General features: G+C 41.0%; 1 protein-coding gene across 3 annotated transcripts in view; it reads left to right on the top strand.

Moving 5' to 3' along the window:
* Positions 1–1,565: 1,565 nt before the first annotated feature.
* Positions 1,566–18,174, top strand: part of scube3 (signal peptide, CUB domain, EGF-like 3) — a 78,896-nt gene continuing 62,287 nt past the window's right edge. The window contains exon 1 of one of the 3 annotated variants that reach the window (XM_078255471.1): positions 1,566–2,186. In XM_078255471.1, the coding sequence (XP_078111597.1) occupies positions 2,087–2,186 (100 nt within the window). In that variant the 5' untranslated portion in view covers positions 1,566–2,086. The remainder of the gene's footprint in view (positions 2,187–18,174) is intronic. The other 2 variants (XM_078255473.1, XM_078255472.1) reach the window with 2 other exon arrangements.

Raw genomic sequence — 18,174 nt, 5'->3', positions numbered from 1 at the left:
AGCCAGCGCAATAATTATAGTGTAGAATTTGCCCCTACGTTGAAATGCAAACATAAACACATTAACACAGCTGATTAATTTAGGTGATGATGCAGGAGGAGGTAGCAGGTGTGGGGATACGCTTCCTGAAAACAAGTGTTTCATGTGTGATTGCTGGTGAAATGTGGCACAGTAGCTCAGTGGGCTGTGCTGCTGGTAATGTGAGAGAGGTCCGGTTTGATTCATGGAGCTCCTCAAGCCTCATTCCTCTTCAGGTCTTGGGGGTAATGGTGTGCAAACAACGCCTCATGATTAGTGCTCTGCAGGGATGGCTGATGGTAGGGATTCAAAAAACTGTCTTTAATCCATTCATCTTCAAAATTGTTAACACCCTTATTTGGTTTAAGGAAATTGGCTTGAAAGGTTGTTTTTTTTTTATACAACATACACACATAAGTGAATCCCCATATTACTGATTTGTGACACCAGGCAGGGCTTTAGTTATTCAAAGCCAGGAGCAAAAAACAATGTGGCGGTTGAGATGTATTTCCTGCAGCGAAAGACTCTATACTGACGAGAGGATAATGTGGTGCTGGTTATGGTTTTGGAACCAGATGACACACAATCTAATTATTTTTGGTATTTGGGCCCTATACCAGATGATTATTATAATGCTTTCATCAATGTTCCTGTAAACAATTACTGGTTGTTAGCTATCATACCTGAGGAATGGATTCACCTTGAAGTGTATTTTGAACAGCTGGTGTGGTTTATTCATTTAACTTAATAATAATAATAATAATAATTAAACATAATTTGATTTCAGTTGTTAAATCAGGTCCAGCTGCAGCTATAACAGGGATATGAAATTGCCCAGGGCCGCCACGTGACCATGGAATAAGGATATTATGCAGGGAAATCACTATGAATTGTAAGAAAATGGAAAATGATTGGACTGGTGAAATGGTTTTCATTTTCAAATACGTTTTACAATTTAGTGCTTAACTCTGTTAATTGAACTTTTAACTCCATTCAGTGAGGATAAAGATTATTTTTATCTTATTTCCCCCCTGAATTAAATTACTTTGTTAAAATATATTACATTTGCGTCTTGATTTGACTCTTTTAGATGTCAACATTTGTTGTTGAAAATCTTGTCTTAATGAACACATTAATCTTCCATCTGTGAGATAGCAGACATCATCACAGCAATGCTGCACCCACGACCCGATGGAAATTGGCCCTTACTGGTAAAAGAGTCGGACTGGATGAGCTGTAGCCTCACAGGCTAAGAACAAAATGCAATCTCCCGGCTATTACTTTTTCCATCTCAGACATTTATAAATCCATCCGCCCTCTTGCCCCCCTTCCCTTCCCTTCCAGCCATTGCTTTTACTACGCCGACGTGACGTTTTTGCGCAGGTGGCACCGGCCAGGTGACCGCACGAGCCCATGCACGTGGTAACCCCGGTCCACCTTCAGCTCTGCCAGCACTTGTGTGTGAACTCCTTCGGAACAAAAAAAGGAAAGAGAGGGCCAGTCAGCAGCAGAGGAGTCCGGAGCGCAGCGCAGCGCGGACGCTTCTTCTTCTCTCCTCCCCCTTCAGACCCCGCCGCTCCGCTCCATCTCTCCGTCTCTCTTTTCCTCTCTCTCTCTCTCTCTCTCTCTCTCTCTCTCTCTCTCTCTCTCTCTCTCTCTCTCTCTCTCTCTCTCTCTCTCTCTCTCTCTCCCTTTCTTAAATTGACATTGGTCTGGCTCGAAACATGATAACAGAAAAGCCTTCCTCCGCTCCGCGTTGTCGGACTGTCCTCAACCCCGATCACTTGAAACTCAAATAAGCAGGAGTGAAGAGGAAAAAAGGGATCGCACAGTATCCTATCAGCAGCTGCTCGGAGGGAATAACAAGATACCTTTATACCACACACACACACACACACACACACACACACACACACACACACACACACACACACACACACACACACACACACACACACACACACACACACACACACACACACACACACACACACACACACACACACATGTGCTCTTGCGCATCGTAAATCTTAGAAAGTGCTCGTGTTGAACTATAGTGAAAGTTAACATGTATATGCACGCTTTGATCCGCGCAAGCCTTGGATTTGTAGGTTTCTGCTTGGTCGTCTTTGTCCAACAGTCAGCTTCAGGAAGTAAGACCACTCAAGGTAAGTTTTCAGTCAAACAGCTTCTTTTTTTTTACTCCTGATGATTGGGAATGTGCTCTTTTTTCCAGACTGCTTGGTGCCTAATTGGTAGATTTGTTAGATGCTTTTGGAAAGCCGGTCATGATGACACTTGATCAGTTGTCTAAAACCAATGCAACTTCAATACATGTGTATTAAAACGAGTTAAAAGCAGAGCATTTGAAAAATGTAGAGGGTAAAAGTGAAGTGTTTGGAGACTCATTGATTTTTGATTCAAGCAGGCTCCTTCTGTTGATCCACTGACTTATTTTGCAATCACTTCATTGCTTTTTTGTTGTGTCAGTATACTCGGTTGCTTGTATTTATGCAGACTTGAAGAAAGGAAACATAACACAGCTTAAACTGAGTTTCACTGAGACTTTTCTGTCGTCAGAAAACAGTTGTCTTTGATCTTCAAACAGCATCAGCAGTGCGAACAGTTATGTTTCATAGCTATTCCTGCAGGTAATTGTAGTGAGACTACGAGGAGCTATTTGTCACAGTCCAGACAAGTATTTGACACTGGCCTGTAACACACCCATGGAGTCTCTGTCTGTCAGACACTGCAGCTACAGTGCCGACCTGCCCCGCCAGCTGCCCTCTTGCTCTCCTGTCTTGTGAGAAATTATTCAGACCAGACAAGGGCATCTGAATAAAAAAACATAAAAACTCTGGCACCTTACAGGAACAAGAAAGACATGGCGTTACACACTCAATTTCCGATCCGCTCAGCCTTTCCTCCTCCAGGTTTTCATCACTTAATTTTCCCACAATACAAATGCCAAGCCAGAGCTGCCAGAAGTATTTGCATGCAAAGACACATCATGGTTTCTGTGTGAGTGTTGATTGCGGTCGGTGATGTTTCGCACACACAAAAAGACATCTCTAGGGCGGTCGACAAGGCAAAAAGAAAGGGGGTGGGTGACTATTTTGCATCCTGGGTGGTCTGCCCCCACTTGTGGGAAAACTCAATATTTACATTTTGCAATTAGAACTACTTTTTTCTCACTTTATTTTCCACAACATCGATTACACACTTCCTTGGAGTCTGGAATGCTGCTGTATGAATGCTGGTCTGTAATGGCATGCACCTGTTTGTTGGTCACCAAGTGAAACGCCATAGACAAACTACTTGTTAGGCTTCTCCTCCAGTTCCTGTTTATCAGTGCAAGGCGAGCAGCTCTGCAGTGATATATCATCTGTGGTTGGCTCCAGAGTTATTTGCGAGCATATTTTGTGCCTAACTGAAAAGACATATTGTGTTTGACATTGGTGGCAACTCTGTGGCACTGACAAGTCTTCAAGCTGGGAACAATTTTGAAAACTGACGAAACAGATGAACAATGACTAAAACAAATGCACAATTTGTCATCTCAATATTTATTCAACGCAGATGTTGCAGACAAGAGTCTTTGTCTTTCATCAGTGTCAGTCTAATCATGGCACTGTGTTTCAGGCATCAGTCATTGCTGTAGGAAGAAAAAGGGAGCTAGAGAGCAGTGGAATGAGGGAGGGAAGATTCGAGGATGTGGTGGAGAGAATGACAAAGAAGGGAAAAATGAGACCAGGGAAACAGGAGAGATTAAGGGTGCAGAGACAGACGAGTGAGAGAGGTTTCTTAGTGAGCGAGCAGCAACAAGCGAGGAAAAGAGAAGGAAAGGAAAGAGGGGAGCCATAGACGTCATGGCAAATCACTTTCCCTCGAACAGAGTCAGGAGCTCTTGGTTAATGCAGCGGCACCAAGGCAACGGTTGGTGTGGGGCTGACATGCTGCTGTGGCTGGCTATGTTGGTGTAACCTCTGCTCCAGGGCCTGGGGGTCTAAAGACGCAGGGCTGCCTGAGCGGGGAGGAAGGCCAGATCCAGGCCCGGACACACTGTGGGAACCGAGCAGCCTTGGCAATATGAGGCCCAAGTGACGGGGAAGCTTACCTAGAGATGCTGCCTGAATCTCCACTATGAGCGAGATGCCCGCCACCCACCCACCCCCAACACTCACTCACCCCTTTCCTTTTTCTTTTTCACCCAACTCTTGCTTTGTTTGCTTTGTCCTCGCTTCCTTTCCTTTGCACTTAATGAAGTAGCTGTGCTTTTTCTCTGTCAGACATAACCAACGACTGCGTTACACCCACCGTGTCAGAAAGCTCGCTGTCAGCCCCTGTGCTATTTATATTTTTGCAACAAAAAAAGACGTGCACAGTTCCCCTCTGTCCTCTTCAACGCTTTCCCCAGTCCTGTCCGGCCCACTTTTGTTGCTTGATAGAAGGCTGAATATGTTGCAGGTCCGTGTAAGCAAGCATGGAAGTGTCGCTGTATGTGTGTGCATTTGGTAGTTGGGACCGTGAGAGAGTATTTGGGCTGTGTCTGTGGTCATTTGGACAGTTCTTTGAAACTGTAAGTGAAGCCATATAAAATAACCATTTAAATGGGGCTTTTATTTCTGCCCATGGCCTTGAACTTCTCTGAATGTTTGGTGTTTAGCAGAAAGAAGGAGAAGGAGAAATAATAAAAACTGACAGGCGGACAGAGACTGCAACACTGTCTTCTATGAACATGGCCAGTCATCTCTCTTTAACATTTTGACACCACTTTGGCGCTCCTCTTTCATCACCTTCCCTCTCGTTTCTCAGGCTGTGTGGTTTCTGCCTTGCCCCTGAGTCCTGACAAGCGCCTGCAGTGGTATTTGTCGAACTGTTACACTTATCCCCTCAGAGACTGGATGTGCCTTAAAACAAGCAGACGCAAAAGTCCCTATATGCCTGCCAAGGTACCGGAGCACAACTTTTGGCAAAGTAATTTTTTAACAGCCTGCAAATGGAAGATGTATTCAGGTCAGCCAGGAAAAAAATACTTCTCCCGTCCTCATCGAGATGCTCTGTGACTTTGAGAAGTTAAGGACTTTGTGGATCAGGACATTGTGGTTTGGATTACTTAACTAAAGTGATATGTCACCCTTTAATTTCTCCTATCCGTTTCTTCTAACTATGTAAACCCAATTAAAGCAGATGAGCTCCTAGTCTTGCATTGCCAGCCCTATCTCCACAGCGCTGTGGAGTAAGGTCTGGCTACACCATGCATACATTCCAGGATAGGAGGGAAAAAAAACACTCTGGGTTGTTTGCATTTCTTTAAACCAACCACAATCGTCCTGGGCGGCGCTAAGCTCCGGACGCAGCGACACTGGCTCTGCAAAATGGTCTCGTTAAGGAACTTGTTTTGGTGAACTATTTGCACGATCCATATTTTCTTCAAAACTTGCCATTTTCAGCGTGTAGCTTGATAGCTCCAAGTTTGTTGTTTCCCGAAGTGAACGGAGTTTGAGAACTGCTGAGGGACATCGCAGTTATTCTGAAAATGTACTTCCATTGATCGAGACTAATGAGCTCCTAACATATACATACTTTTCCCTAAACAAAATGTTCTCTCCTGTCTCAGTATGTCTTTTCTCTCTCTGTAGCAGGCATGCAGTGTCATACAGTTGCGCTCTCGTTATGATCAGAGTGTCTGAGGCAGGTTGAGCCTCGGGGTAGCCCTCGGTCACTCGCTGATGAGTGGGTGGAGGGGATCGATTCCAGCTTCACTTTAACACTCGGCAGACACACTCCGAAAGCATCTGCCTGACAAGTGGTGCTCCAGTACCACTGTACATGTTGTTACAGAGCAGCCGAGAGAGCTGAGAGATTATTATCTTGACGTTACTTGAGTGATGAAAACACTGGATAACAATTCTGTCCAAGAGCAATGCAGTATAAATAAAAAAAAAACGACTTTGATCTGTAGGTGCGTTGAGGACAAGTGAACGTGTATGACTGCGATGAGTGATTTTAGACTGGATAGAAATGATTGCACTTAGCAGGCAGAAGTGCTTTCACTTATAGACAGAGAGTCCTTTAAAAACGGGGAATGGTTGAGGTTTATCATGCCTATTTCTTTTCTTTTCTAATTCCCTGGCTTCAGTCTGGCCAAGCTGCAGCTTGATACAAGCATTTTAGTTTAGTTTTAGGGCAGGCAGGCTGCAGCTACGAGTGAGGACCATGTTTACAGGCACATGTAAAGTCAAAGCTGTCTGGTGCAAGCTGTGACCCAAGGCAATTCAGTGGGCCTTCGTTCTGGACAGTTGCTCACTTTAATCCTGGCCGCTGGAATGTAAAACCAAGACATTTTCCTCTCTGCAACAGAGTGTCAAAGATTCTGGCCTCAAGAAATGTGACTTCCCTACTCAAGGTTGTGCCTTTCCAAATGATATTAGCAGTTAGTCAATCTATTTCCCCTGGTAATTTGTAATGAGCTCCACATTTGCTAGAATGTCTTTCTTTAAGAACATGAGAAATAGATTATCATTCCACTCTGTTGCAAAGATACCGTTTTATACTGTATTTCTATTGAGCAAATTAAGAATTTATCTGTGTCACATAAAGGGTTTCCAGCATTAATTTAAAGGAATAGTGCAACATTTTAAGAAATACACTTATTGTAGTATATCAGAAGATTTATACCACTCTCATGCCTTTATGTTAAATTTAAGATTACAGCCAGCAGCCGCTTAGTTTAGCACAAAACTAACTGGAATCGGGGAAACGGCTAGCCTGGCTCTGGCAAATGGTTACTCTAAAGCTCACTAATTAACACATTATACGTTGTTTGTTTAATCAGTCTGTTGACCTGAAGTCTCTGCTGGTTGCCACATAACCTCCCTGTAAAATTGTGAATGTCGTTTTTACACTCATGTTTTTGTACGGATTAAACAAATTAGTTATAACGAGTTATTAGGTTCTGGTAGATGCATTGTTAGGAATGTCTCGATCAAGTTTTTTTTTCCCCCTGATCAGTTATTTAATATTTATTGGGTGTCTGCCGATACCGAGCCCCTATTTAAGTCTTCTGTTTTCCTAGATAATGCAGTTGCACAGTACCAAAAGTACATTGAAAGTATTCAAATCAATTCAATGTAAATGCTTGGCAATTGAATAGCTCTGCAATACATTAAGACAAAAAAAATCCTCCATTCAAGTTCTTAATGGGGTTTTCTACAAAATAAAAAGTAAACAAACTCAAAATGGATTCTGTTAAGTGTTTATGTTTTAGGTGCCGTATCGATATTGAACGCAGCTCTACTAGCGCCTAGCGAAATGCTGGCATTGCAGACATTACAAGTGGCTGTTGGACATTTGTTTTCCAATTTAAAATATTTACACACTGTAGACATTTAAGCCGCATTCTGCCACAAATTGTGCTTTCTGTTTACGACATGTAAGACAAAGGATCGGGCTTAGGTTCGTACTCAATATAGCCGATACGGATCAGTTAAAAAAATGCCTTGATAGGACACGGTACCGATCTTTAAGATCAGATTGGGACATCCCTATGCATTTTGTTACCATTTGACAGAGCCAGGCTAGCTGTTTCCCCCTCTTACCAGTCTTGTTGCCAAGCTCACTGTGGCTGCTGGCTGTAGCTTCATATTCAACAGACAGATATGAGACTGGTGTTGATCTTCTCATCTATCAACTCTCCAATAGTAAGTAAATAAGCGTATTTCCCAAAATGTTTTGTTGTAAAGTGTCCTGTAGTGTTTCAATGTGCGGTGTGTATGTCTGCATGGATGTGTGTTTGTGGTCAGAGATCATCATTTCGGCTTTTCCTTCAACTTGCGTTACATTTTTTATGTTTAACAACTGCCTTTAATCACAGTTACTGTTTCACTTATGTTGTCCCTTGACTTATGTTAGGTCCGTTAGGTCACAGCCAAACAATATCATATATAATAATATTTCCTTTATTTGCCAAGTTTATTGCACATACGTGGAATTTATCCTCTGCATTTAACCCATCCTAACTAATCGGGAGCAGGGGGCAGCCCTAGTCCAGTTAAACCCTAACCTGTGGACACTGCAGATTTGCTGTTGCTCCCCAGGGGAACCCATCAGCTGTTATGATTCATCTGTCATGGTACCTTTTCTCCTTAACTCAAGCAGAAAATCACCTTATCAGCAGCTAGCGAGGCCCCTGTCACCACTATTTGTCACCTTATTTGGAATACTTGCACGGCTGACAAAGCTGTAGATTTGCTGATCAACAGAAAAGTAGTTTAAATCACCCAAACGTCAGCGGGAACACCAGGGCAACTGCTTTAAATGCAACACCCGTGTCCAGTGGTTAAAAAAAAAGAAGAAAACTTTCGAACCCTCGCACTCAGGAGGAAGAGTGCAGAGCTTGATTGGAGCTTGTTTATTTATCAAGACTTTAATCTGAACAATATGTTCCAAATGAGTCCTGTAATGCTTCTCTCAACTGAGGCATTGTGGTTAAATTTAGAAAACTCTCTCCTGCTCCCATCTCTTCCACTCTTTCCCTCTCACTCTGTCAGTGGCCTTTGTTCTCTGTGCAGATGCGGCAGTGTGCTGACAACATCCCTGTTGGTTTCGGGGGAGGATGGAGGCAGTGTTGACGGCACTCTGAACCCCCCCCCCGCCCCAATCTTAAACTCACCTCCACAGCCCCCTTCACAAGTGCTGATGGCTGGCTGATGAGCCTCAGTGCTGTCCCTCAGCCAGCTGCAGTGGCTCTTAACTCATTATTCCTCTAACCCCCCACCACAAAGACTTGTTTTTTCTGTTTCATTACTCACTGATTGGGGATACTATGACTCAGGAGAAGATATCAGTGGGACTGTCATCTCAGGCTCTGTACTTTCCTAGGCCCACGGCTGACGCTCCACCGTCCTCTACTATCTCCTCTTTCGCCCTTATCCCCGCTCCCCCGTGTGACCTCTTGGCTGAATAATGGGGCTGCGTCTCTCTTTGAGAGTTTGGGGGAGTCAGCGAGGGACGTCATTAGGCTGGTCTGCGGTGGTCAGCGTTGTCGGAGGGGGGTTGGGGGTCAGAGAGAGCCTTGTTTACAGACTGTGTGTGTTTACATTCCTGGTGGTGAGCGCCAGCTTTAGAGACTGCTGGAAGTGAAAGGAAATGCTCTTATTCTGCTTAGTAATGGAAAAATCCAACCCAATACATCAAGGAATCCAGATCCAAATAAAAAAGCCTAGTTATTTATTTGGTGAGTTCTGGCCAATGCATTCTGGGTAGAAAGAGGGATGACTTCACTGATGAATTTGAGACTTTCCTAATGGACAGAGGCATGGGAAAAAACATATGAGCCTCTGCAGTATTTAATCACCCCCGGTGAACTCCAGATATATATTTATTGCAGACTGTAATAGTTTATACTGTTGATTAATGGCAAGCACTGGTTGTTCATGGCTCTTTTGTTTTAAATCATTACACCATCCGTCATACAGGCATTTGGGCTGCAGCCAGGGATTAGTTTTATTATCGATTAATCTACCAATTATTTTTTCGTTTAAGCATTTGGTCTATAAAATGTTAGCAAATAGTAGGAATAAAGTTCCCAGAGCCCAATGTCCTAAAATGTTTTGTCCGACCAACAGTCCAAAGATATTCAGTTTACTATCATAGACGACTAGGAAAACAAGAAAAAAAAAAAGTTTTCTCAATTAATCAACAAAATAGTTGCCGATTAATATGCTGTTTATAAGCTAAATGATTAATCAGCTAGTCATTGTAGCTCTACAGGCATTCAGCCCTTTTTAGCATAATCTGCAATCATCACAGTATCTGATTTACTGTAGTATTATATGGTTCACCTGTGTCATTCACAAGTTTAAAGTTGGTACTTCCTTTGTCCAGGTGTCAAAATATTGCAAGAAATGACTGATGAGAACATAAGTAGTTTTTAAAATGACTTGCACATTCTTAGAATGAACAGACAGGGGCATGCTTTGTGTCAACTAGTCTAGATAAGTGGGTGTCAGTTGGTGGAAATGTGAGTGCAAGAACTTTTGAATTACATTTTTTTTTTAATAATACACAATGTCAACAGTTATATATCATTTTTTATAATTATATATAAACCTATTTAAAGTCGCCAGACATGGCATTTTGCTGCACTGTTTAATTATAGGGCACACTTTGAATTTAGCCACTAATAATAATTTGATGATACACAACCATGTTTTACAGAAAATATGCAGCAGAAAGACAATTTGAGATGTGAATATGGAAAAAATAGATAGATAGATACTTTTAGATAATGTTAGACATCCAGTAGCTTAGACAAGCATAACACAACAAACACATATACACACATATATCACACATATATAAGAATAAAAATAAGAATAAAAAACACTCACAGAAATGCAATGACAATGATAAGGTGCTATGGTAGACTGTGTGCAATGTTGATAGTGCAAAAGCGAACAGTGCAGGGATTGAACAGTGCAGTAGATTATTATAAAATATTAACTATGACTATGAAATATTAACATAATATCATTAACATATTAACTGACTGATTGAATAAGAATAAGAGCAATATAGAACAGGGAATAAGTTGGCCGGTAATGATGCTATCTCTTTCATTTACCAAGGTTAATTAATTGATCAGTCAATCGACAGGAACTGAATTGACAACTATTGTCATTTTTCAAGCTGAAATACCATAATACCAAATACCATATCTTGTCATTACAACTCACATTGTCTGCTATCAAAATATGTGAAATTATTCAGGGTTAGTTGCAGGTCATGTGATTGATTTTATATGTTTTCAGTGACAAATATTTTCCAGGAAAACTCCAAATATGCCCTCCCATGTTTCCCTTAAGTGAAGGAAAAAGCTTTGAGATATTTGTATTTTCTTGTCTGGCATCCTCTTACACAGTCTAATTGAAATACAGTAGGAGCAGTGATGGAGAGGCCATCAAACACTTGATATGTCTGTATATAAGAAATGTTTGCATTAGGTGATTATGCTGTCTCACAGCATTTAAATGAAGCATATATCCAGTCAGTTCCAGCCTACTGAACTTCACATTTCTGAGCTTTAGTAGTTAATGCCTGCTGCACAGCTTACACAGAGAACCATTCACTTTATACCTCAGTTTGACAGGAAACAACTAAAAATATCACACTTGTGCTGTAATTCCTACGTTGCCATCGTTATAGTCGGTACTCTATCTGGTTAAAGGAACCACCAATGAATGTAATTGCTGTGTGCAGAGGGGAGAGTGTCATGTCAGTTAGCTCTGGTTGTATAAATATAAGGTATACAGCTGGACTAAGTGCCACCCTTTCCGTATATAAAATATGCTGTATGAGGCCAAGAAGTCATTAACAGTGGAGGACACATGCCACGAAGGGTGAAAAATCCCTTAAAAGGTACAAATGAATTTCTTGTCACTTTGACTACTTACAGGAAACGGTTACAAGTTATGCTCAATTATTCAGTGTGGTATGTATTAGACTTCAGACACTTGGAGTAGAGTGTGTCATGTCAGGCTCTCCCTGCGCTCTCTTAGTATTACTCTATGATTCACTTAATTACTGTAATAAGTGTTTTTCTTCTGGAGGTGGTCCGGAGGTCGGTGAGTCATAGTCTATTAAGACCACACATGCTAAAAGAAAAGGCACAGCACCAGATGCTTGGTCTATGATCAAAATCACAGAGAATCGCCATTATTTATTTAGAGAGTTTGAGTCTGAGATAGGTTTTATAAATGGAGCAAGGTGAGTCCACTTACTCTTTACTCTGCAGTCTGTTGTCACTGTCTGTTTTAGCACACACGATAAAGACATCAATAGATTGAAGAAGCAGATACAAAGGTCTTGTATGTGTTGGTTAGAGTTAGCCGATCACCCCGAATGCACATTCATTATATATCAGTGTACTGTATACAGAATCAGACGGTTGTAGAATAAAAAATGAAAGCAGTACATTATTATTTTGGACTGAAATAGCTGAACAAGTTCTTGGAAGAAAAACATCGTAGAATATTACAGGGTCACTACTTTCACTTTGTTTCCGTAATTTCCACTTTTGTTCTGCTGGAAATGAAAAGGGTGCATAGTTTAGGGACTTGATTAAAATGTGAAATGAAGTGATGAATGAATAAACCAATTCAATCTTAGGAAATATATTTTGCACAGAATGAACACGCAGAAATATAAATTAGAGCTGCAACGATTAGTTGATAAATCGATTTTGAAAACTGACTGCAAAAATGCCAAAGATTTGATAGTTTTATAGTTTTAGCAGCCTTAATACAACTAAAGAGGCACTCCAGCCATTTACCATTGCACTTGTACAAAGTCGGGGACTCCCAAAAAACATTAAAAAAGAATTGTCAAAATATTTAGACAATTAGCCTCTAGTATGATTCACACTTTAAAAACACTAACTCCTACATTTCCCATAATGCCACTCGATAACGTCTTTCATTCGATTACATCATCAGGGTTATTTTGTTCAAACTTTGGAAAACTGACTGAGTAGTACTCCCTCGTCAGGAAACTGAACTTCATGTGTAAAATTGGTGGAGTGCCCCTTTAAGGAATATACAAACATAATAAGGTCCAGTCATTACTGTCATTGTGTCACACAACTAATAGACATAAATAATAGACAATCAGTAGGCTAATTTTAAGTAATAAAAAGGAAGTCCTGTGCACTCTTGGGTGTAAACAAGGTAAAGGCATAGATAGTCTTTCAGCATGTTAACATGATATTGCTCTCCTTAAACTCAGCTTGCATGTTTTTGTTCATTTTCCCTTCGGCCTCAGATTAATCTGAGGCTTCATGGTTGGTGGACACAAGCAGGGAGGGACCCAGGGTTTTGAAGTTGTGATCACAGTTTCTGAAAGCACAGGATCAGTCAGTGGTCATGATTCCTAAACATTTAGAGTGTGTGAAGGATGAGTGTAAATATCCCGAATGGAAGCAGTTGATATTTTTATTCACAACTTTTTAGAGGCTTGCTGGACAGCCAACAGTGTGTCCCTTCATTAGCTGAAGGGGATCTGGGCAAGAGGGGGGGGGGAGATGGTAAATTTTGTGTTAATGTTGACGTCTGCATTTCATCAAAACCATTTTTTTTTTTTGTCTGCTTCCCAGTCTGCTGCCCTGCACATTTTGAAAAACCCGACATTTTTACAGTGTGCTGTGATAATGTTGTAACAACCAGCTATAGTTCCTGTCCTTTCCACAACCTCGTCCTTCCTTCCTCTTATTAGTGCGTCCCATATATAGCACTAGATGTAGACACATTCAAAACGGTATTATTAATGTGATGCATTGTGCATAAACTACTTTTTTACAGAATCTAGCAGTTTTGATTTGGTTCAAGCATATGTAGTAGCATTATGGCTGCATGTGGTACACTATTTGTATAAATGTGCTAATTTTAAAGTCCCCCTCCTTCCAAAATTAGTTTTGCTTGTTTTGTGTTACTTTGATGTTTGAGCTGTGCAGAATGACGTATGTGCAGAGTTTCATCTACTGAAAGTTTCCCTGTGCTCACCTTTTATATCTGAGAATAAGATGCATAACTAACGGCATGATTTCTCGAATAGTTTGGAGGCCAATTCAGTGATGACTTTTCAGTGAGCGACATCTTGTATCCAGTAGTGTCCAAAGTAAGAAATGGTCAATAGATTCTGCATTATTGGACAAAGGTGAAAGAGTAGATTTTGAGTCATTTTAAGAATTTTTAACAAGATAATTAAACGTATTAGTGGAATTAAACAGAAATTATTATTAAAAGCTGTCATTTTTTTTGTCTAAAAACATGTCTGGAGGAGGATTATGTAGTTAACAGGAACATCGGACATGAAAAAAAAAAAATCTCTGGGGTCGGCAAGAATTTTCTTTCTTTTTCACTGATCTCAAATCAACACCCAGGAAATTAGCCACTTTTCCAGGTTGTTGCTTTGTTTTACAACAGATGTGTGAGTTAAACATCATCTCATCAAATGGCTGATTTACAGCCAGTAGATAAAAGCAGTGCTACTGTCTGTCTTTCATACAGTACAGCCATTCAGACTCTCTGCTCTCTCTGCTGCTTTGAGTAATTATCCTGACCTTAACCCCATCCTGCACAACCACAACCCTAAGTATAGTGTAAGTGTGGTTCTAAGATGGATAATTACAATACTTGTCCCTTTGTAATTATACGCAGTACGACAAACGCTGTGATCCCACGAACACCGTTTTATGGACTTGAACCCAGCACCCTTCCTCCTCTGCCGCAAGGAGCTCTTGAAAATGAAGGATTTCATCTGAAAATGCTTTTGTCAAGAAAGAATGTTTTATCTATAATGCGAAACCGCAACTGTTCAAATGTTGCACCAAATCATTCTGTCAGGAAAACACAGCTGAATAATTTGCTGCCCCTCGCTGACTGAATGCATCACTTGGTCCATATTTTTTTGACTATTATTTTGAAGTTGGCTGCAGGAAGCGCGAGTAAAGCTACACCTTTGGGTGTCCCAGCTCCACTCAGTCTATTTCTGTATCTGAAGGAAAGGTGATGGGTTGGAGGGGGGCAGGTTTGGGGCAAAGCAAACAGCGAGGGTCTCAACACTCAAAGTAAACATTACCCTATGTTTGAACTACACGCCTTCGGCCTTACAGTTCTCCCACACACTCGTGCTCTACCCTCTGAGTTTTATTCCTGCTAACACCCCCTTGAGCCAGCCCAGCTAAATACACTGCTTATCCCATGGCCTTCTCATAAATCAGAGAGGAAAAGCACCTCTGACAGGGTCTCACCTCCACGGCCAGCAGCCCTTAGCCGGCAGCTCTGACCTACATGTAGGGGCTACTTTGGAATAAATGGACTAATGGGTTTTCAGAGTAACTTTCCTAATAACCATCTCTGAGGACATTAAGATGTTTTATCCAGCAACTTTAATATAATTATAATAAACCCCATTTACAATATATGCCAATCTAGCCCTGCAACCCTCCAACCGCCACAAAAGTCTGCTTTGCTGAGTCAAGAGCATGTGACGATGCATTTAGGGATGTAGTTTGACACACGGCAAAGTTTAAAGTTTTATTGAGCATACAATAGAATAGCATGAAGTGAATCGGTTTCAGGGGAGAGAGAACATGCTTCATTATTGTACGACTTGTTTTCATCCAACAAAATCATTGAACTCTGTGAATGTCAGTGGCTTTAAAGTGCATGAACCAGAGGAGAGCTGCGACAGCAGCAATATTCGAAATGACACATACACCGGAGGAAACTGTTTAAACATCTGAGCATTGCCCAACTTCTCTTTCTTCTTTGGTTTTCTTGTTTTGACTTTGTTTATTCATCCTTGTCTCGAAGCGCCGGCTTCATCCTCCGCTGCCTTAACTTGTTCCCAACAACTGTGATTCCTCAACACAAAAGAATTAAAGAAACTCTCAATGAAAACACAATCTTTTCATCTTGGGCATGAGTCAATTACCAGAGCAGCATTACTGAGCACGCTGCATGTTTTTTTTCCTCAAGCGTTCAGATGATCGTCCTCTGGACTGAACATAAGGATATATTGATTCTGACATGTTTATTTCCACGGCAAAGACATGTTGGGTTTCCAACTAGACCAGCACATTTAGATTTGTCGTCCATGTGTCTGTTGGAACTTTTCCAGTAACTTTTATGGGAGGATTTTCTAAACAATGCTTTGACAGACACAGACTATTATAGTTTGTGGGCCAGGATCTCTTAATTTGTTTTTATTTCATTTTGTGCACCTCACACCAAAGCCAATGGGAATGTGGGAGTCACAAATTGCTTGATTTGCAGATCTTGGTAAATGGGTTTCTCACTATAGGCAAATAAGTTATTTTTCACATGTTCATGAAGTAACATATTCACTGTTCACTGAGAAGTGTTAGCTGGTGCTGTAACTGCACTATGCTACATAAACTGAAAGTATTAAATATTTGCACAAATATATTTGCACAAATATGTAGTACAGATTTGCCAGCCTTTTATAGATTGGAGGGAGACTTTTGAGGATGGAGCAGCTTTTGCACAGTTGGTTACATAATTGAGGTGGTTTTACCAAACGTAGAGGCTGTTTTGTTTGTTTTAAACCCTAAATGCATTGCAAGCTGCTTTCTGTCATAATTTAAAATTTAACTGAAGTCATTTTGTATCATAAGATTGCAGTTGCATAACATTAGAGCTACTTACAGCCCAATATCTGGTGCCACTCTTTTGCACTCAACAATTGCCTGAAGTAATAACAGCATCAAACTGTTCTGGATGCAAAATTGACTTGAGGAAACAAATATATAATTGACAGTTTGTCTGCAATCTTTGTATATTTGTGTTTTAATTTCATCATTAACCTTTAAACTGATGTACGCTGTCAATCTTTGAATCGTACTTGCAGTTTCTGACTTCAGACGTGTTTTGAGGTGTGTGTGTGTGTGTGTGTGTGTGTGTGTGTGTGTGTGTGTGTGTGTGTGTGTGTGTGTGTGTTTGTGTGTGTGTTGCCTGAGAGTGTGTTTGTGTTTGCCTTAAAGTAAGTGAGAGGCGGCAACCTTGTAGACTGGAAAGATAAAGTGAACTGCTGCTCCAGAAGGGAACATTAATAACAAGATGAAAAGCGGGATTCTTTGAGTTTCTGTCATAATGAATATTAATTACAACAGAGACTTGGCACCAAGAAAACTGACAATAAGACAGATATTTTGTTGTGATTAATGCCTCCTCTATTGAAAAACACTTCCTCACATTGCCTCTCTTAATCTTATCCTGGAAGACAGTCTGTAAAGAGAAAGGACCCAGGCTGCTCCTCCGGTGAATCCATATTGTTCTCACATAATATAAATCAATGCCGGGCTCAGGGAGCTCTTGGATCACTAAATGGCTTTGTGCAAACTTGGCAAGAGAGGAGCCACAACTGTCCCAGGTGCTGTATTTCTTACTGAATGTTGCACATAACTTTAAACACTATACAAACACATAAAACCTGACAAATCTTTACTAGAATGATAGAAATGTACAAAAACACCTCAGCTGGTATTGCTTTGTTTGGACAGCTCATTGTTGATGCTCAACCTTTGTATTAGGTGACAAAACGCAGATGTTAAACATGTCATTTTGACAATTGGTACATCTTCACAGACTATAATATTTTAAAACCTATAACCTCGACTCAGACATTTAATACTCTTTAGCAAAGCTAGCGTGGCTCTCGGGAGGGTAACGTCAGGCTGTCTATCACTTTGGTCCAGACTGAAATATGTAACTATTGGACGGATTGATGGTCCCCAGAGGTTGAATCCTACCAATTTATCAGTTGAATCCCTTGACTTTTCCTCTAGAGCCACCAGCGAGTTGACATTTTTGGTTTTTAGTGAAATGTTCCGACAACTATTGGATAGATGAAATCCCGATACAGGTACATGTACAGATTTGTAAATTATCCCCTTAGGTTGAATTATCAGCACTTTGGTAGTCTATATCCACGACGTTCCACTTCCGGGATTGCTGTTGTTCTGCCGGAAATTCTGCCGGATGTCACTCTTTTGGATGTCCATTTTTGGATGTCCGTTACCTTCCGCTTTCTTTGTGTTGTAATTTTAAACTTCGGTGGATTACTGTGGAGGACTATGGTTAACTGCTCCTCAGTTATCTGCAGGGTACATTTAGACAGCTAGCTAGACTATCTGTCCAATCTGAGGTTTCTGTTGCACGACTAAAACAACCTTTGAATGTACACACGTTCCACCAATACAAGTTTCCTCCCGAGGCTATTTAGCAGCGGCACCGTGGCTCCGCTCCACATTTGGTACCGCCCAAGACGATTGTGATTGGTTTAAAAAAATGGCAGTAAACCAAAGCACGTTTTTCTCCAGTCCCGAAATGCTGTGTGGACTAGCCAGACCCTCCTCCACAGCGCTGTGGAGGAAGGTCTGGCAATGCTGAGACTATCACTTTTCGTAATCCCTTAACCCTTTCATCAGAAATATTATTTTACAGTATTTTATATTATTTATTATTTATTTTTTTCAAATGACCGTCCCTTATCTATAGTAGACATATGGATTGAACCACCCAGCATACTGTTGAGTAAGGCTCTGTACCAGGGCTGAATTTTTTGTTATTTGCC

This window comes from Sander vitreus, chromosome 7, assembly GCF_031162955.1.
Source record: "Sander vitreus isolate 19-12246 chromosome 7, sanVit1, whole genome shotgun sequence".
NCBI classification, from domain to species: Eukaryota; Metazoa; Chordata; class Actinopteri; order Perciformes; family Percidae; genus Sander; species Sander vitreus.
This window is presented reverse-complemented; position numbering and strand designations above follow the sequence as displayed.